This window comes from Paramormyrops kingsleyae, chromosome 14, assembly GCF_048594095.1.
Source record: "Paramormyrops kingsleyae isolate MSU_618 chromosome 14, PKINGS_0.4, whole genome shotgun sequence".
Lineage (NCBI taxonomy): Eukaryota > Metazoa > Chordata > Actinopteri > Osteoglossiformes > Mormyridae > Paramormyrops > Paramormyrops kingsleyae.
In genome coordinates this window covers 14,241,430-14,260,910 of record NC_132810.1, presented here as the reverse complement: position 1 = coordinate 14,260,910, position 19,481 = coordinate 14,241,430, and the positions used below count along the sequence as shown (strand labels likewise).

At 51.9% G+C, this 19,481-nt stretch overlaps 2 protein-coding genes across 9 annotated transcripts; both read left to right on the top strand.

Annotated features, from left to right (window-relative positions):
• Window positions 1-302: 302 nt before the first annotated feature.
• Window positions 303-4,212, top strand: nipal3 (NIPA like domain containing 3). Its single transcript, XM_072699367.1, has 11 exons — window positions 303-462; window positions 582-650; window positions 730-901; window positions 1,139-1,198; window positions 1,916-2,061; window positions 2,148-2,244; window positions 2,320-2,455; window positions 2,566-2,654; window positions 2,740-2,803; window positions 3,288-3,382; window positions 3,465-4,212. Exons 1-11 carry the CDS (start codon window positions 391-393, stop codon window positions 3,644-3,646), a joined length of 1,182 nt encoding a protein of 393 aa, XP_072555468.1. The 5' UTR covers window positions 303-390; the 3' UTR covers window positions 3,647-4,212.
• A 111-nt stretch (window positions 4,213-4,323) lies between these two features.
• On the top strand, window positions 4,324-18,760 carry rcan3 (regulator of calcineurin 3). 8 transcript variants are annotated; one of them, XM_072699364.1, is made up of 7 exons: window positions 4,324-4,647; window positions 5,413-6,228; window positions 6,969-7,163; window positions 7,230-7,241; window positions 14,785-14,958; window positions 15,133-15,304; window positions 16,424-18,760. In XM_072699364.1, exons 3-7 carry the CDS (start codon window positions 6,987-6,989, stop codon window positions 16,576-16,578), a joined length of 690 nt encoding a protein of 229 aa, XP_072555465.1. In that variant the 5' UTR covers window positions 4,324-4,647; window positions 5,413-6,228; window positions 6,969-6,986; the 3' UTR covers window positions 16,579-18,760. The 8 variants fall into 8 exon arrangements, with proteins under 8 accessions (XP_072555465.1, XP_072555464.1, XP_072555466.1 ...); XM_072699363.1 differs by having other exon boundaries at window positions 5,373-6,228; XM_072699365.1 differs by having other exon boundaries at window positions 4,324-6,228; window positions 15,184-15,304.
• Window positions 18,761-19,481: the final 721 nt, after the last annotated feature.

The following is a 19,481-nucleotide window of genomic DNA, read 5'->3' as shown; positions in this document are numbered from 1 at the left end:
CCTGGTATGGCTACTTGTTTTTTATTAACATATGGACACGTATACACAATAAAGAAGAAAGACACAGCCAGGTTTGGGGAAAAAACGAAAATACAAATCAGGACAGTCTAAATACAATACACAGCAGGAATGACATACAATGGTTGCACAGACCAATTATATAAAGGTATGGGAACGTGTTCTACATGTTGTTATTTGGGCTGATAACGTCAGGGCGTGCCGCTGCTTTTGATTGGCGAGGGCGGTCATCGTATGTCTGGCGACTGTCGTGGCTCGGCCGCTCTCGGCTCCCGTCGGGTCCGTTCGACCCGCCTCCCGCCTGCGTCACCAGCTTGCGTCAACGCCTGTTTGTGGGTCGCTTTCTGCAAGTGAGCGGCTGCGGACGCGGAAATGGCGGGGATGGAGACCCCCGGGGTGGGCAGCGTGCTTCAGACCCCTGGGTACGACTCGCTGTCCTACAAGGTAAGGAGAGAGCCTGTCGCCCGGGGACGACGGAGTTAGTCGTGTCGGTGGTGCTCGGTTAGGCGCCTGCCGGTACCGGGTCGTCATCCTCTTCGTTTTTTTTCCCTTTTTCGCCGCAGGACAACCTGATCGGAACCTTGCTGGCGATCTCCGGGAACCTTCTGATCAGCATATCGCTGTGCGTGCAGGTGAGGCTCCCGTCCCCGCGGCACCGTCCCTCCTGTTTGTGCCCCGCCGCTCCGTAACCGGTCCCGATCTCCGCCGCAGAAATATAGCCACCTGAGCCTGGCCGGCAACAAGGACTCCCGTGTTTACTACAAGACCAAGAGCTGGTGGTGCGGGCTGCTGCTCACGCTGCTGGGCGAGCTGGGCGTCTTCGTGTCCTACGCCTTCGCCCCGCTGTCGTTGGTGGCGCCGCTGGGCGCCGTGTCGGTCATCGGTACGTCGCTCTCTCGTCAGTACTCTGTCACATCACATATTAAAATATCACACATAGGTCATATCAATGCTATTTCATATTCAAACCAGTCCCTTCAACTTTTCTTGTGTATTTTTGACCCTAAAGCTAGTAGGTGTACTGAATATGTCAGATGGCTTGTATGGCAGTACGTGTTTCGGTAGTGGGTGTGGGGACCGGGCCTGACTGAAGTGAAACTCGCCTTCTTCCTCTTCACAGCGAGCTCTATCTTGGGCTTTGTCTTCCTGCGTGAGAAGTGGAAGCCCAGAGAGTTTGCTAGTAAGTCTCCCACTCCTGCTCTCTTAGTATCATTTCGCTGCTTGGCCCAGGGGTGCAGTTGAACTTGAAATTTAATGTTCGTCGCAGCACCAGTAGGGAGCACAGTAGTTAAGAAGCCAGCAGGTGTAAATCCTAAAAAGAGACTTCTTGTTGTATTCATACATAACTGACTGAAAATCTCACCCCCTGCTTCAGGTGTCATGTTTATTAGATTAGGTTAGTGGCACACGGCACAGGCTCCTGTTTTGGTAAATCATGGAAGCGGAAAGTTGAACAGCCACAGCATCTTTTGAAAGAGGAGATTTTGTGGATAAGCTAGGTAAAAAAGACAGTGGTCATGTGGCGAAAAGTTTTGCGGTTTAAAGTTCCACATGTTTATTAAACATAAGGATACGCCGAATTTATACAGATTAATAACTTGTGGGTGTCACAAATATTTTAGGTGTACCAAATTGTTGCCGTAAGTAAACATTTTTAAAGTACCAAAATGCCGACGTCTGGACAAATGTTTACGCCTGTCATCTGAAACCCCCATGATTATTACGCATGCGCCGTATAATCGCGATTTGATATTGTGCAGCCCTATGAAAAAGTGTATTGGATTACAGTTGCACACCCTACGTTTAACGCTCAGTTCCACAGATCTCAGCTCAGTATATTATCAGGACCCCTCCCTGTGTGTGTTTATGGTGACAGCACCCCCCTGTGGTGTTACAGAGCGCTACATCCTCTCCTTCCTTGGCTGCATCCTGACGGCCACAGGGACCTACCTGTTTGTCACATTTGGTCCTAACTCTCACGAGAGGCTGAGTGCTGAGAACATGGTGAAGCATGTCATCAGCTGGCCCTTCCTCCTGTACCTGGTAAGGCCCTTGGGCTGGCATGCTCTCCGGCCCCCTCTGCTGGGTGGGTTAACCTTCGACCTCAGCTGCCCTGCACTCCCTTTCAGCTCCTGGAGATCATCGCTTTCTGCTTGCTCTTATATGTCTATAAGCAGAAGAAGGTGACCTACCTGGTGGTCATCGTGCTGCTTGTGGCTCTGCTGGGTGAGTGAGCATAGCGCCATCCTTCCAGGACAGTTGCTTCTCCCTGTATGTGCTGATGCCCCCCTTGCCCCTCAGGATCGGTGACGGCCATCACGGTGAAGGCCGTGTCAGGCATGACCGTGCTCAGTGTCCAGGGACAGTTGCAGCTCTCTTTCCCCATCTTCTACGTCATGCTGGTCTGCATGGTCGCCACCGTGCTCTTCCAGGCCTCGTGAGTCACTCCCAGCGCCGTCGTCGTCAAGCCACCGCGCTGTACTGACGCTGTGACTCGTCTGATTGGCTGACGCTATGTGTCTGTCCTCTCTCTCCTGTGGCGACCAGGTTTCTGTCCCAGGCCTCCAACCTATACGACTCGTCCTTGATTGCCAGCGTGAATTACATCCTCTCCACGGCGTTCGCCATCGTCGCCGGTGAGTGTCACACACATTGTCTCACACCCACCTCACCCGCTCACAAGGTGGCGCACTGGGGTCTCATTCCCTGTCCCCGCTGCAGGAGCTGTGTTTTACCTGGAGTTCAACCAGGAGAGTGTGCTTCACATCTGCATGTTCCTGCTGGGGTGAGTGTGAAGGCCGTCCCAAAGCTCGGGGCCCCACCGGGGGGAGCATGAGGGCCGTCCCAAAGCTCGGGGCCCCACCGGGGGGAGCATGAGGGCCGTCACAAAACTCGTGGCCCCACCGGGGGGAGCATGAGGGCCGTCCCAAAGCTCGGGGCCCCACCAGGGGGAGCATGAGGGCCGTCCCAAAGCTCGGGGCCCCACCGGGGGGAGCATGAGGGCCGTCCCAAAGCTCGGGGCCCTATGGGGTGGAGCATGAGGGCCGTCCCAAAGCTCGGGGCCCTACTGGGGGGAGTGTGAGGGCCATCCCAAAGCTCAGGGCCCCACTGGGGGGAGTGTGAGGGCTGTCCCAAAGCTCAGGGCCCCACTGGGGGGAGTATGAGGGCCGTCCCAAAGCTCAGGGCCCCACTGGGGGGGAGTGTGAGGGCCGTCTTGAAGCTGGGGACTGTATGTGACACCCTCCCCCCCGTTTGCTGGTGTTACACAGGTGTGCCATTTGCTTCCTGGGAGTATTTTTAGTCACGAAGAACAAGAGGAGGACAAAAGCGTTTGAGCCATACGTAACCATGGACATGATGCAAGGTGGGTCCCTTTTAGTGCCCGTCCGCAGCTCCTGGCCACTTGGAGGCGCTCTTACGTCCTTTTCCTTTTGCTCTCCATACAGGAATCCCCACAATCCACGACAATGGCCGGGCCGTGCAACCTGACTACAATGGCTCTTTCTCGTACGGTGCTCTGGTGAACAGCGAGAGCGCCATCCCTGCCGCCTTGCCCGTGGTGCCGGAGCAGCTGGCCACTGGCCCTGCTGCTGCCACCTACAGGTCGGATGACCTCAAGCAGGACTGAGAGGGCCCCTGCCCTGATTCTGGGACTGTGCCCGGTGCGGGTGGGAGGGTGACCTGGACACGACACCCTGCCCTGGATGAAGCTGTAAATATTTATGGGCTGATCCTAAACAGCGCTCCCCCCCCATACTGAGAACCACCCCCAGGGCATCCGGGCCTGGACGGATGGGTCGAGAAGAGGAGACAGACTTGGGGTGGGACCGGCCCAGTCGTGACGGAGAACAAGCCTTAGCGTTTGTTTGACCTGTCTGGACCATAAATGTGCTTTCTGCTGCCTTACGGTCCTGACCTCTGACCTCTTTCTGAGGGTGCACTGGAATCAGCGTGACCTCTGACCTCTGCCTGTCTCATGCTCTACCTGTGTGCACTGTGCTGTCAGGACGGGGTGAGGATGAGTGTTGCTTACACTGCCCTCTTGTGGTCATGCATGTTTCATTCACCAGTACCGAATGACTTTCATTGCTGTGATGAATGTGTGGGGTGTCTACAGAAAGCTGCTTCCATAATCTCGAGTTACCCTGCAGTATATTAGGTGGTAATCAAATAAATCAAGCAAGATTATGTGAAGATTGTGTGTTTGGTGTGTCAGTTCGAGATAAGGGCTCAAAATGAGTACTTGCTGTTTGATGAAGAATGTTTTGTTTACCTTTAAGGGGGGGGGGGGGGGAGAGGACTCCCACGAATTTTAATATCACACTAAGGTTGCTTTGAAGAACTTCCAAAAGTGGCCAGAAGAGGGCAGAACCAAATGACCTGTAACAGCATTTGGGACACGGGCTGTGAGAGGGGTGTCGCAGCAGAGAGAAGCTTGGGGAACACTGCTGTCTTACTGATGACTTACAGACTGCTCTGCTTATGTTACTGATGACCATGCGTGGGTTACAGAATGCTTTGTTTTTAACAGGATTATTACATTCAGACCTAACAAGCAATAGCAAGTTGGAGTGAAGAGAAACGGATGCATCCAAGCTGGCTTTTTTGGTAAACGCCGGTCATTGTCAGGTATGTTTATTAAGTTAGAGAGGTGACGTGTCACGCTGACTATGTGGAGACTCTCCTGTAAAGGTTCCGGTCCGGCTCTTTGCAGATGGTGGCTACAGTAGGGTCATCAGGGAAACTCTCGTCACCCAGGGTCTCTGGGATGTTCCCAGGAAGCTCCTCTGGCTTCCGGCTGCTGCTGGATCTGCTGCCCTTGGGCATGGGGGAGCCCATTACCTGGGCTCTGGTGCCAGTGTGTGTCGTACAAAGCGGGATTTGGGGGGGCTGGGGAGGTGCTCGGGCTTCACCGCCTTTAATTGGGACCTCGATCCCCCAGGTTACATGTCCTGGGGTACGTTTCCCAAAACGCAAAGGGCTACCATGCAGCTGAACAGCTCCATTCATGCAAGTCAGTAACGGGAGCTTCTGAGAAATGCACCCCGTGTCAGGAAATCTCTAACAGTTCATCCTTCCCCCCTTAAAATGGTGAGGACCTGTGCTGTCTTTAGGAGTGCCACTAGGGGCGCTCAGCCTCTGGACGGCCATGCTAGTCGTACAGCCCAAGGTTGGGATCCTGGCAGCTTCCCCTCTGCTCCTGCCGTGAGCCCAGTGCTGTTCTCCTTCCGTTAGGGAGGCGATGGCGAGCTTGTGGTGCTTGCTGCATCACCTCCAAACTCCCTCCCTTAAACACATTCCACTGAAACAGTGAACACAAAATCTTTTAATTAAAAGCTTTTAATTATTCACAGAGTTAATGGAAAACAGCTCATGTCTTTCCTGACTGGACAGAAATCCTGAGACCTTTTCACGGCTGGCTTGGACGGGGGAGGTGCGCCAACGCTTCCTAACTGCTTCATCTGCACCCGGAAATAAACTTTCTGGAAAGACCACTAGGCCTATATTTATCCATTTGTGGATTTCACACCATTTATAAGGAAATGGCTTATCCGAGCAAATGGATTATTCTCATTACATGGCTGGGAATGAAAATCAAGAATAAGAACAGGGCCACGGTGGATATTGCAATCAATAAACCTGCTTTTAGCACGACTAATGTCCCAAATCTCCAATTATTTAAAGAATTAGCAAGGGGTTTTAAATGCATTTCAACATCTACGACTAACACTGACAGACGGGCTGTTACGATGTACAACAGAATACGAAAGAGTGCATTCAGGTTTCGGGTCGTTTGCAAACCGGTCTCATGCACTCAGCAGGTGTCAGTGCAACAGGCGAATGCAATCAGTCTGTTTAACGAGGCTGAAGGGGCCGCTGTAAGAGACCAGCAGAAGGGCACCGCCCACCGCGAAGCCGCCGCCGACACCCGGCGATTGGCACGGCGAACCGGAGGCCATCCCGGCCGTGAGTGCCTAACTTCAAGGACACGCCCCCCTCATACATCTGGATTCAGATTGGTGGAGCCGCGCCCCGGTGTGGAATGCTATTGGTCGATCCGTATGCCTGTAGGTGGCACCTGCACACCCCTCCTGGGATAGCCCTGCAAGCTGCAAATGTCGGAATAAAGTTAATTTCTGCTGGGTACGTTTCGCTCGCAGTAAATATAAAACCGCCGCAACACAATCCGTGGCCCGATCGGAAACAACGGTAAGTAATTCACTGTCGGTTTCTGTTTCTTTGTCCTCGTTTTCATCTTCGCTGTTGTTTTTCTTCAAAGTCACCTCCCATCATGAATTTAATTGGTGAAAAACGAATTAAATACGGTATTTTATTAGTAATTGGGATTTGCAAACTAATGCGTTTTTATTGTTCCAAGTATTGACGTTTGGCCGACACTGGGTGCGCTCTGCGTGATTGACATCGGCGGTTCTTATCGCCTTTTTAAGGTCGCTTTCATTTCTGCTTTATTTCAGTTGGTGCCAATACTTCTAGTTTGAACTTCCAGGTGGACCGTTTGGCTTGTTCCTCTGAAATAAATTCTCAGAGGAAAAAAATAGTTTTTCGCATTAACCTGTAAGAGCTGCTGTATTATCCCCATCATTCAATTTTGTACCGTGTACTTTGAGAACAAATTTATTTACGGCCTTATCTATAATGAAGTTAGATGAATATAGATAATTAGCAATGTTTTCCTAAGTTAGGTAAACATAAATATAAAACATAAACTGGAAATCCGTCTTGCTTTTGATTATTCTGTGCATTACGCCTATTTAACCACAAGAGGGTGGTGTAGCACCACGTACCGGAATGATGGAATGTTTCCCTTGGCAGCGTGTGACTGCAAACAATAGTATCTCTACTATTACACCCTGAAAACGTACCATGGGGACGTCGGCCGCCAGCGCAACTGATAACGTAATGAATAATATGTAGCTGCTGCCTCGCAGTGCCGTTGCTCAGCTGTTATGCTGCGAGAGGGGGCCAGCTCGTGGAATGATGGCTCAGAGGCCTATAGCAGTGACCTGGAGGAGGCGGAGATGGTCTTTGGGGAGAACGAAAAGGATGCCTGCGAGATGATGGACATGAGTGGCCTGCCCACGTCGCTGTTTGCCTGCGGGGTCCACGAGGCTGTGTTCGAGGAGGTCGGCCAGCGGGTGAGAATCTCTCCCCCCCCCCCCCCCCCACCCCACGAGGCTGTGTTCGAGGAGGACGGCCAGCGGGTGAGAATCTCTCCCCCCCCCCCCAGGAGGCTGTGTTCGAGGAGGACCCTAGGTGCTGGGGGGGTTACTTGAGGCACGGGGGGGGGGTTCACAGAAATCCCCCAAATCCCCTCAAACAAAATACTGTTGCTGTGTCACTGAGGCATCCCTACATCTCCCTCAACCCACCCCCCCCCCCCCCATTTTATTTAAAAAAATAAAGATTTTTGTGTGCTTAACCCTACACCCAGCAAGCCATCCCAAGCAGGTCGCTCTCAAGCAGACCTGTACAAAAGTGACCATTTAAGGGGAGTGGGAGATGGCAGGTTCTCGCTGACCTAAGGGGGGGCTGTTCCAGGCTCATGTTTACTGATTATTTGTATTAAATTTTTAAATCCTCTTGGTTAGCTGACTTGGTCTGCTGGGAATGACAGTGTGGCCCCTAGTGCCGGCAGGCAGCGGCCAAGTTTACTACTTCCCAACCACATGTTTGTGTGGGCCCCCCAAGCCTTGGATGCCGCCCTGCTGGCCACAGACAGTCACTGCACTGTGAGGGTGGCTTTTGTGTGGCGTCCTAGAAGCAGCAAAGGGTCCCAGGCTGTATGCCTGACGGTGTCACCCAGAGCAGCAAGACAAGCTGCATCCGCAGTTAATGCAGTGTAAATGTGAACGCAGGCTTTGGTTTGGGAGGGAATCCCTTTCTTCTTGAGTTTAATGTGCTTTGGGTTTGACATACTTACACTGGGTCAGTTAGAAGGTCAAACTGCAGTCGGTCAGGGACTCCCTCGGGAAGTTTTGCCAACCTTGGGGGGATTATCCTCGATTGTCGGTGATCAAAAAGGGGCATTCACCCCCCCGGGGAGAAAACGTAAAGGTCAGCTTTACTCCCTGTCTTCAACTTTCCCTATCTCCCTTTATTCCCATCCTTCCGTCCGTCTATCCCTTGCTCCCTTCCCCTCTCTCTCCCCCTCCATCTGCCCCCTTTCTCCCCCTCTTCCTACCTACCCCCTTCTCTTTCCCTCTCCTTTCCTCTTTCTCACTCTCTCTCCCTCCATCTGCCCTATTTGTCCCCCTCTCTCTCTCCCTCCATTTCCCCATTTGTCCCCCTCTCTCTCTTTCTCTCTCTCTCCCTCCATTTCCCCATTTGTCCCTCTCTCTCTCTCCCTCCCATTCTCACCCTCTCTTCCCTCCCTCTCTCTCTCCATCTGCCCCCATTTGTCCCCCTCCCTCCCTCCCCCCCCATAAATAGCTTGGCCTACATTCACTGCAACTGCAGTGCTGATAGGATGAGCCTCCGGCTTCAGTTAGGTACCTTACCACTACAGCCGCCTTCGTTCACCACATGGAGGCGCAGGCTCTGGTCACGCAGCCAGGCTGCAACAGGCTGTGTTCCTGCTTCATGTTCACTGGCAAAAGTGTTTACCATAGATAAGCAGCTACAAGGCTCGCCGTTTTGGCGGCTGCCGTTCCAATGACGAGGTTCCCTGTGGCGGGAGCTACATCGTATCTCCAGTCGGCTTGAGTGGGGCGTCTGTGCCCCTGTTTTGGTGACATGGACGCAGCCATGTAGTTTTGCCTGGAGGTTCCTGCCTGGGCGGCAGCACGGCGATGGTTAGACCTGCCAGCAGGGGGCAGAGAGCGCAAATCTCTGCAACACAGGCAAAGCTGTGCTGTTACCGTTTAGGAAGACGAGCCGCCACAATGATCCCACTCATTTAGTGATTAGGGAGAAAATGGAGTTGCTGGTATTTCCTGCCACTTTATCCCCCCCCATATCATAATAAGATGAGGCTAAGATGGTGTCTCTGCTCCAAGGACGGGCATCTCCAGGGCCTTCGACTGAACTGCTTCAAACAACTAGGCTAACTGTGCCTTTTACCAAGTTTGAGCCAAGGGCATTTGGAAGATGGAGTGAAATGGGAGCGAATGAGGTGCACAGACTCTCTGCTGCCCAGGTGAGACCTCATCAGAGGCACGCCAGGAAAGATGCAGTGGTCAGTTACACTGATACTAGGAGGGTGGGGGGATTACACAGGGGTCCCTGTATTCAGGGCTTGGGGAGAAGGGGGCAGGAAGGAGAGAGGCAGGAGGAGGGGGAGTGTGAAGCAGGAGAAGGGGAGGCAGGGGGAGGGGGAAAGAGAAGCAGGAGAGAGAGAAAGAGTGAGTGAGAGAGTGATAGGTAAGGGGGTGAAGCAGCAGCGAGGCCGGTGCTGCAGGAAGCGGTGTCCGCAGTGCTCTGTGCGCGTCTCCGGGAGGGGGGAGGGATGACGTCAACGCTCGGCTCGGTGCGGTTGCGGGTCCCGGCAGCCAGTTCGGACCCACACGGCTGCGTACAGGGGTGATCCGGGCTGATCAGGGGCATGCCATCGATAAACATGAAGCTGGAGATGCTGACGCTCATCGCCTGCGAGGTGGACGCCGAGGTCTTCACGTCCCCGAAGATGCAGGTACGCGCCGGGGCTGCGAGCTGCCCGTCCGCCGACCGGCGGCTCCGCTGATGTCTTTAGCTGCGGCGTTTGCGTTTAACTGGGCTTGTTCATTACCTTTTATTCATTGTTTTTTTGAAATGCCTTCATCGGCATATAGGAAATGCGCGTACATGCCTGGCGGTAATTAATGTATTATTAATTAGGCTACATTTCGGCGCATCGGTGAGCAGTGTGTCTGCGGGGGGAGGAGCGGCTGCGGTCAGACGCGGTTAGACGCAGTGCCGGGCGCCCCATGCCACTGCAGGTGCGGGGACGAACCCCGGGGGCGCTTAAGGCGTCCTCGTTGTCCCTCGCATGGAAGAAGCGCACGTGTTATCGCAGGAACGCAAATGGACTGTAGATGCTAACGGGACCCGGTTTGCTTTCATCGGCTGTGCCCGGGGTTTGCCCAGTATTGATGTGCGGAGAGCCTATTTCAGTCCCACGTGACGATGATACACCCCCTCCCTCGAAGTATGAATGCTGTCTATTATAATCAGTCCTTCTCCCACATCCACCACTCCCTGCACTCACTCAGTCAGCAGCCCCCCCCCCCCTCATACTACAGCGCCCCCTGTAGTCCACCCAGCACTTTGCCTGTTGGGGATCATCATTTTAGGCCACTCGTGAGTACAGGGTGGCTCCTGTGTCTTTTTGATTTCTGACACCAGGAAGGCGGATGGACGTTTGCATGGCTCAGGCAGCCCCAGAAAGAGGAGATTATCTGCGGCAAGACACTCTTCTGATTGCACTGATCTCAGAGCTCTCTCCCGGTCCGCTGCGTGGTCCTGGCGTGTGGGAAGTAACTGGGGATGAAGGTGAAGATGATGGTAATAATCACAGGCACACAACTCAGCGGGGTCTGTATGCCCCCTCAGGCCGGCATGCGCGGGTGTTTACAGTGGGGGAGGATGAGGATGTGGGTGAGGATGGTGACGACGTGAGCGGCAGTTGCTGCAGTGGTTGAGGAACTTGGATTTTCAAGCGGAAGCTTCCAGAAGGCATTCCTGTTGTCCTTCTCCTGGGGTTCCCTGCTGTTAGACTGCAGATTGTTTCAGGTAAATCCATGTAAATTAGCTGTTGATAAATCGTGATGCCTGGCTGCTTCCACTCAACGCCAGATTCCCCTTTGTTTTGTGTCCCTTCAGCATTGTATGTCTAAAATGCTGTTTTGGCTGCAGGTCACCAGGGGGAGCAGTAACTAAGGGGTTGAGCGAACTGTTGCCATGTAACAATGGCTGAAGTGTAGCCCCGCACCTCCGCACAAGGTTCTCTTGTTGAGATTTCACTAACTGCTCCTCACAGAGCCAGAGGATCCTAGCTTGAGTTTCGTCATGCATATGACCGCGTCTGGTACGGCGATGACCCCGTCTGTGAGGCTGCCTGTCCAGTCTGCTAGGAAAAGCCGACCATTCGGCCCCAGTTCCGGGCAGGACCGGCCAGTCAGGAGGAAGCCTTTGTCCCATTTCACCTGCCTCTGGCCCTCATGAGGGAGGGAGAGCTCATTGCTCCAGTCCAACCTCCAGTCAATACTCCAGTCCAAACTCCAGTCAGTACTCCAGTCACCGCTCCAGTCTAAGTCATGGCCATCCAGTGCCAATGTTATGTGCCATAACATTGGGTTAAAATTCTGCTGTGAACGCTCTGCATGATGGGAAATGTCCTCTGCCACAGACTCATGGAAGCACACCCTCAGATATCCCAGCTGGCAAAGAGCTGAAATCCCACCAGTCTAACAGGGACTGCTAATTACACCATTAAGACCAGTCTGAGTCCACTGGCTGGTTTCTGGTACATTCCAGCACAGTTAGCTTGACGCTGATGTGGTTGTGGAGACACTGTGGCTGGAGCGCGTCCTCTCTGGTGCTGTAGTGCTTCTCAGTCAGACGCGGACTTCATTAAGCTCTCCTCCGGTTCTGCTGCCCCCCCCCCAGCCAGAATCAGCATGCAGTGTGTTTCAGTGACACACCAGCTTGTTATGTTTGCTTTGAATGAAAGCATATGTTTTTATAAGTCACCACTTATTAATGTCAGATGACAAATCATACCAGGTGCCTTGATTCTTTGGAGACCAAATTACCCACCTTCTCACAGAGAAGCAGTGCTCACTGCGCTGGATCTCGTCTGTGCCGCTGTGATCTGGGCGCCTTCACTTCATCTTCATTCCTGTATCGACCTTCAGATGTTTTCAAACATTTAGCAGAGTCACGCTGCACGTTCAGACCTCTGTGTCCAGTCAAATGCAGTGACTCAGCTGTTGCCATGGAGACCGTATGAAAGCCAGCCGGCAGATGGGGTGGGCTTAGCGAGCGCTGGTGCTCTGGGAGCGCCAGCAGACCTGGAGAAGGAAGGGGTGTGCTCCCACAGAGCAGGGCCTCCAACTTACTTCTGACCTCAGTAACTGTGGAAATGAAGCCGACGCGTGATTCGATGGTGAGGGTTCGTGGGTGGGGCAACTGGAGCATAGTGGCCTGTTTTGGTTGGTCTGCTCACCTATCTGACACCTCATCATCCAGCCCAAGTTTGCTCCACTCCAGTCTCCAATGCTCAGGCGTGATCTCTGCTGCAGGATGGCCAGTCGTCTCTAGGGGGCACCCTTGGGGTCGGGACCCAAACACGGCTGCCGTCTGTGGCTGAGACCCTACCCCCTTTTGGGAAGCTGGCATGAATAAGTGAGGAGTGGTTTAGGGTTACTCACCTGGGGGTCTCTGTGCTAGGCGAATGGCACCCCCTTACTTCCAGAATAGTGCAGTGGCAGTGTGCAAACGCTTCTGTGTGCTGCCCCCTGTTGGTGGGGAGGGGGGGCAGAAGTGGGTAAGAGTAGTAGATGGCAACTTGTTTTTTGCTATTGGCATAAATGTAGGTAGTTTGCCTGTATGAACCTCTCATCTCCTTTATATGTTATATGAGAAGTAATAACCGTGAATTAACTAATGCTTTTTACTGTTAAAAAAAACTGACTGGTATTTTCCAGGGAAATCTGGAATTATTGTTACACTTTCAGAATGATTTTCATTTTAGTAAGTGTAATTATGAGCGTTTAATCTTATCTAGAGCTTTAACTTAATTACGGTCTTTCCTGAGAATGAGTGTGGTTCATCCTTATTCGTTTACACAGTCAAATATGTCTGGCGGTTCTGGCTGCAGGGTACAGGGTTAGGTTACAGAATTAGGGTACAGGGTTAGGGGTTAGGCTGCAGGGTACAGGGTTAAGGTATAAGGTACAGAGTTAGGGTATAGGGTACAGGGTTAGGGTTTCAGGTTAGGGTATAGGGAACAGTGTTAGGGGTTAGGGTACAGGGTTAGGGGTTAGGCTGCAGGGTACAGGGTTAAGGTATAGGGTACAGGGTTAGGGTATAGGGAACAGGGTTAGGGATATGGCTTCCTCAAAAAGCCCTGCTGCTTCTGAGTCAGATTTGTCACCTGGACCTTTTGCCGCTGAGCTGACGCCTAAGAGAGGGAACCTGTCAGAAATTTGTCTGTGGACCACGGTGTGTTAGAGGTCTATCAAATTATTCGTATTTTCGGATTAATCAAGAGATAATCCAATAACTGTAAGTAGTGTGGTATAAATCCTGTGAGCAGAGACCCCAGTGTCAGGATTGGGATGGACTCTCTCTGATCGATCAAACGATTTAATTCCCCATACCCATGTGTGCCAAATGTGTGGCTCTTTCCCAACTGGAGCTGGTCCAGTCACCCTAGAAGATGGTAGAGTTTCGGTTCAGTCAGTTTCTGTGTGGATACAATGCAGGGGACACCTTGGAATGGACACCTGTCCCCTGCAGGACATAGACATGAACACACAACCACAGGAAGACTGGAGGTCACATCGTTGTTGGGCCATGACAGATCCCGCACGATTACGCGGGGGTCCCGCACGATTACATGGGGATCCCGCACGATTACGCGGGGGTCCCGCACGATTACATGGGGATCCCGCACGATTACGCGTGGATCCCGCACGATTACATGGGGATCCCGCACGATTACGCGGGGATCCCGCACGATTACGCGGGGATCCCGCACGATTACGCGGGGGTCCCGCACGATTACGCGGGGGTCCCGCACGATTACATGGGGATCCCGCACGATTACATGGGGATCCCGCACGATTACGCGGGGATCCCGCACGATTACGCGGGGGTCCCGCACGATTACATGGGGATCCCGCACGATTACATGGGGATCCTGCACGATTACGCGGGGATCCCGCACGATTACGCGGGGATCCCGCACGAATACTCGGGGATCCCACAAACTGGAGTCTCCTGCGAGGGCACCTGATGACGACGTGGAAGGCGCCTGCAGACCACATGTCTCTGTGCTGTCACACAGCTCTGAGGAGGCCAGCTTCTGGGGTGCTGCAGTCCTTGAACCCGGGTCCGGTGTGCTCCAGCAGCTCCCTCAGCGGTGGCTGGTCCCTGGGAGGCGCTGTGCTTCCCAGCCCAGCTTCCTGGGATCTGGTACCTCTGATCTGCATTGGAAGCTGATATCTGCTCCCTTAATTATTTAGTGTTACTGCTTGTGTCTTTGTCGCAGTAATCGCTGTCTCTCCCAGTATTTCAGTGCCCATTTCCTTGCTTGGAAGTGGCTATTGCTGGTTTTATAATTACTCTGATAGCATGAATGGAGCCTTTTTACAGACAGAGAGCAGGTGACAAGTGTTCTTGTTCATCACATATATTAACCAGACTGATAAGAAGAAAAAAAAGGAATTTTCACTTTATTTTAATCCAAATTGAAATTTTAAATTTTGCTTAAATCAAGTTGTGACTGGATGCCTCTTTCTAGCTTGCAGAGACACATGACTGATGAATGAAGTCGCATTACTGGCAAAACAAACCCTTTGAGTGGCTCAGAACCTGTAATCCTGCGCTGACCGCAGCAGCCACAGGCAGGGTAATCTCTGGACATGTGGGCTGGAGAGCGCTGCTGTTGTACCTTTGAGTTCTGCAGCAAAGCAGCCTGCTGTGTAAGAGTGGGTTAAAACTGTGAATGTCATACGAATGTGGGCTACACAGCACAGTTATGAAAAACAAGGATGTTAATGATAACGACAATGGTTTAGTAGCGCCCCCCTGCTGACTTTTCAGGAGCGGTTCGAGGCACTCTTCAGGATGTACGACGAGCAGATATCCTTCCAGATGTTCCAGAGCTTCTGCCGGGTCCGCATCAGCTTCAGCGGCCCGGAGGCAGCAGCCCGCGCACGCATGGAGCTCCACGAGTCTGAGTTCAATGGCAAGAAGCTGAAGCTGTACTTTGCCCAGGTACGGCACCGTGAGCTAGTCTGAGCCAGAGTAATGCACAGTCGCGGCCTGTAGAGGGCAGGCTGGGCATTTCTGCATGTGTGTCTTATCGTGTGTGATGTCATGATGTCAGTGCTGTGTGTACAGGCATCCAGTAAAGACACTGCTGGTGTCGCTGCCCCCCCCCCCCCCCAGGTGCAGAACTCGGGCGAGGACATTGACAAAGCCTATTTGGCTCCTCCCCAGCCTGTGAAGCAGTTCCTCATCTCGCCCCCCGCATCTCCGCCCGTTGGATGGAGCCAGAGTGAGGACGCCACGCCCGTCATCAACTATGACCTGCTGTGCGCTGTGGCCAAGCTGGGCCCAGGTCAGGCAGCCTCTTGGGGCCCCGGGTTCCGTGGGGCTCCCGCCTCGTTGTTAACTGTCAGTGTGGCACAACAGTGGCATGGTTGTCATGTGCCCTCACCGTGAAGTAGACAGAAGACTCAGACTCAAAAAAAGCACTAGCACATTTAAACTTCCTGTTGCTGTTACAGATCCTATTAATGGGTATTAATGGTGCACCAGCATTACTATAAAACAAAATCACAATTTTTGTTTCTTTATCGGTGGAAGATGAAATTCTGTACTCAGAAAAATATCAGCATTGCAAGGTTAAGTTAGATAGGTGCCATAAAAATTATTTCCTGGGCCCATTTATGTGGGTTGGTACCTTCAGGTAACACCTAACATCAGCTCCATACCAGAATTGATTTTCCAAACTATGGCTTTAGTCTGTCCTCTGCTGGTAGCTTGTGAAAGGGCAGGTGGTTTCAGTCTGCCCTCTGCTGGTAGTTTGTGATAGGGCAGGTGGTTTCAGTCTGCCCTCTGCTGGTAGTTTGTGATAGAGCACGTGGTTTCAGTCTGCCCTCTGCTGGTAGTTTGTGATAGAGCAGGTGGTTTCAGTCTGCCCTCTGCTTGTAGCTTGTGAAAGGGCAGGTGGTTTCAGTCTGCCCTCTGCTGGTAGCTTGTGAAAGGGCAGGTGGTTTCAGTCTGCCCTCTGCTGGTAGCTTGTGATAGGCAGTATGTAGTTCTTGTCTTTCACTTCGGCTGCTGCCAGACAGCAGTGTAAGAAGCTTCTTATCACGTTTCCTTGGCTAGTCTTATCTCCTTGGCAACTGTGATACAGTCTTGTGTGCTTGCCTGTTACTAGCCCTTGAGCAAGAGCAAAAGGTCTTTTTATAATTTGTATCAAATATATTATCTATTTGTAACTAGTTTAGTATGATGCAATGGTGAAATTTCAATGACAAAAATAATGAGCAATTTCAAAATTTCAACGTGTAATCTATTGGGAAAAGTATATGGACATCTTGGAAAATTAAATTTGACTCCATTGTTCAGGCCGATGGAGTGACAGAACCATAAAGGGAAATGTTCCATTTAAAGTCATTCTTTGCTAACCCTGTAAGGTCACCCGCTGCCCCGTCTCTGCCCTGTGGTGCAGGTGAGAAATACGAGCTGTGTGCGGGTACGGAGTCGACGCCCAGTGTGGTGGTACACGTCTGTGAGAGTGAGACAGAGGACGAGGAAGTGACCCGCCCCAAGCAGAAGATCGTCCAGACCCGTCGTCCTGACGGGCCCTCCACGGTCCTCAACTAAGTCCCCCAGCCGCCATGGCAACAGCCTCCAACCCCGTCCTCTCTCGTCCTGAAAAAGATGGCCACTATTTCAGATTTCAAAAAGAACTTTTAAAATCACGTAAAACAGAGGAGACACAGCTGACGGTGCTGGGCTAGCGGGCTGACAGGCTGCTGTGGCCTGTGCAGGTGGTGGCAGCACACCCCTGTATGGACCACCAGGGGGCAGCACACCCCTGTATGGACCACCAGGGGGCAGCACACCCCTGTATGGACCACCAGGGGGCAGCACACCCCTGTATGGACCACCAGGGGGCAGCGATGCCCCTACTGAGAATGCCGCATCTGTATCATTTCAAGCGTTGCAGCTCCTGCTTGCTTTTTATTTTTCAGAATGAATTGTTTTTGTATTATTATTATTGTTGTTATTACTGCTGTTTCACTGGAAGATGTTTCATACTGATGTTTTTTTGCCTCGCTTAGTAACATTTTAGCTGACTTGTTGGGATGCAGGAGACCTCTCTGACAGACAGACAGACAGACAGACAGACAGACAGACAGACAGAGACATGCACATGGACACACACACAGTAACTGAGTGTAAATACACAGGCTGCACTGTTGGGATGCAGGAGACCTCTCTCACAGAGAGACAGACGGACAGACACACACACACACAGTAACTGAGTGTAAATACACAGGCTGCACTGTTGGGATGCAAGAGGCCTCTCTCACAGAGAGACACACACACACACACACAGTAACTGAGTGTAAATACACAGGCTGCACTGTTGGGATGCAGGAGACCTCCCTCACAGACAGACACACACACACACACAGTAACTGAGTGTAAATACACAGGCTGCACTGTTGCTGTGTTGCTCAGTGTATGCCATTGGATTCTTTGTTTTCTTTCTGTTTGTCTTGAGGGTCTGTTTCCTAAACGAAATGTACATTCTCTATATGTGTTTCATATCAGAGAGTGCATCTGCGTCAGGAGCTGAGCTGAGCAGCGTGAATCATGATGGACACTTCAGACACACGTGTGAGTCCCCGGGGCAGGTGACAGGCTCAGAGTCCTGGGTGCGAGTGATGGTGGCGTCTGGCCGGACAGGGTCCTTGACTCGGATGGCATCCCTACACTGGGAGCGTTCAGGAATGCTTCGGACTGATGTTATGGCAGAAATATGCCATCCAGGTGAAGCTGGAATTCTGGCGCGGAAAATGAGAGGGGGACGGGGGAGAGGCAGGGGTGGGTCAGGAGGAGGGCAGAGTCTGCTTTCTACAGCAAATGCATCCCCAAACCTGCCTCTATCGCTGCGCTTTGCACCTAGAGCATGACGTCATTGTCTCTGCACCGATTGGGCCTTTCCCTCCCATAATTCCTTTCTCCCCTGTAAACAGTGTTTAACCCTTTGCCTCCCAAAAGCAGCTGCTAGGTGAGGTTTTGTTGACGATGGCACGGCGTTTCCCCCCTCCTCTCTTTTATCTCTGCTGCTTTCTTGCATCTTGTGATTCTGTGAACCTTCCCCTCATGGAGCATTTTGCCCAAAGACAACATGTGTAAATATATTACAGGATTTGCATCATTTAGAAATTGCCAAAAAAACAAAAAAAAAAAAAACAGTTTTAAAATGTGGGATGGGAGCATGAAAAAAATGAAAGCCACACCTGCTGAGAACCCACTGAGAGGTCTTCAACAGTACTGCTGCAGGTCTGCTTCGCTTCATCAGTCTGTGGCATGGCGCCACCTGCAGCATCGGGGTCGCGTGTGCGGGTCGTGTGTTTGGAGGCGCGCAGGGATTACTCGTGGCCGTAGGGAGCCGGGGGTTCCCAGCCTGTCACAGGGCAGACGGGGGTGGGGGGACAGAGTGGAAGGGGGTTCTGAGCGACACCATCACCTCTAAGGCTGGATGCTGCTTTCAGACGTGAGCTTGTTCATCTCAACTGGAGTCAGGCTGAAAATGGGCTCAGTCTGAATGATCTCAGTACTGTCACTGTATTGTTTGTTGAAATACAAATATCGTCTTGTAATGTAGTCGTTCTGAGAAAAAAGTAGCACTTCAGCAATAATTTCCAGTTATCTGTATTTCATGTGTGTACTGATTTCTGTAGATGTTTTCTGTAATTACTTGCTTATATTTGTGTAGAAGTATAAAGATCATTTGTCTCATATAGAAATATATAAAGTATTCTTAAATGTTTTTGGCTTATAGCATCTATCAGCGATCGCTGCGCGGGTACGGCCGCTGTGGAGGGGGGGCACCTCCTCCTCCACGGATCCCAGTGCGTTACATGTGCAGACTGCATGTGAACGATCACAGACATACCGGACACCTACAAACGCACCGTCACAGGCTGTCCCTCTCGGGGATGTAAAGGCATGGTAGCGGCATGTCCTCCTTCGATGAGGCACAGGACTGGCACCCCCACAAGTTGACCTCACATACCACGCAATCATCAAATAGCTACATACTCGCTCACGTTGGGTTACGACAACTGGTGCCCCACACGAAGATGGCCTGGGGGCGAGAGGCACAGGGAGACACATCTACAGCCGTGAGCACTGTGGTGCCCCAGGTCATTTTAATTGAAATGGTTGTTTACTAATCCTGTCCTAGCTGAAAGTGTCTGGCCAAGTGTCTCCAAGTGTCATCCTGATATGGATGAGCTGGTCATCGTATTAGGCTAACAGCTAAAAGGTAACTGTTCCTAAAGGCTAACAGTTCCTGAAAGTAACAGCTAAAGGCTAACTGTTAAAACCTCATCACTCCTAAAGGTTACATAAGAACATAAGAACTATACAAACGAGAGGAGGCCATTCGGCCCATTGAGCTCGCTTGGGGAGAACTTAACTAATAGCTCAGAGTTGTTAAAATCTTATCTAGCTCTGATTTAAAGGAACCCAAGGATTCAGCTTGCACT

What these genes read in the sequence shown, in the direction of transcription:
- nipal3 (XM_072699367.1), top strand. Translation starts at nt 391, where the DNA reads ATGGCGGGGATGGAGACCCCCGGGGTGGGCAGCGTGCTTCAGACCCCT. An exon ending in ACCGTGCTCTTCCAGGCCTC is followed by an intron (nt 2,456 to 2,565) that starts GTGAGTCACTCC and finishes TGTGGCGACCAG; the next exon opens with GTTTCTGTCCCAGGCCTCCA. An exon ending in GGCGTTCGCCATCGTCGCCG is followed by an intron (nt 2,655 to 2,739) that starts GTGAGTGTCACA and finishes TCCCCGCTGCAG; the next exon opens with GAGCTGTGTTTTACCTGGAG.
- rcan3 (XM_072699364.1), top strand. Translation starts at nt 6,987, where the DNA reads ATGCTGCGAGAGGGGGCCAGCTCGTGGAATGATGGCTCAGAGGCCTAT. An exon ending in TGAAGCTGTACTTTGCCCAG is followed by an intron (nt 14,959 to 15,132) that starts GTACGGCACCGT and finishes CCCCCCCCCCAG; the next exon opens with GTGCAGAACTCGGGCGAGGA. An exon ending in TGTGGCCAAGCTGGGCCCAG is followed by an intron (nt 15,305 to 16,423) that starts GTCAGGCAGCCT and finishes CCTGTGGTGCAG; the next exon opens with GTGAGAAATACGAGCTGTGT.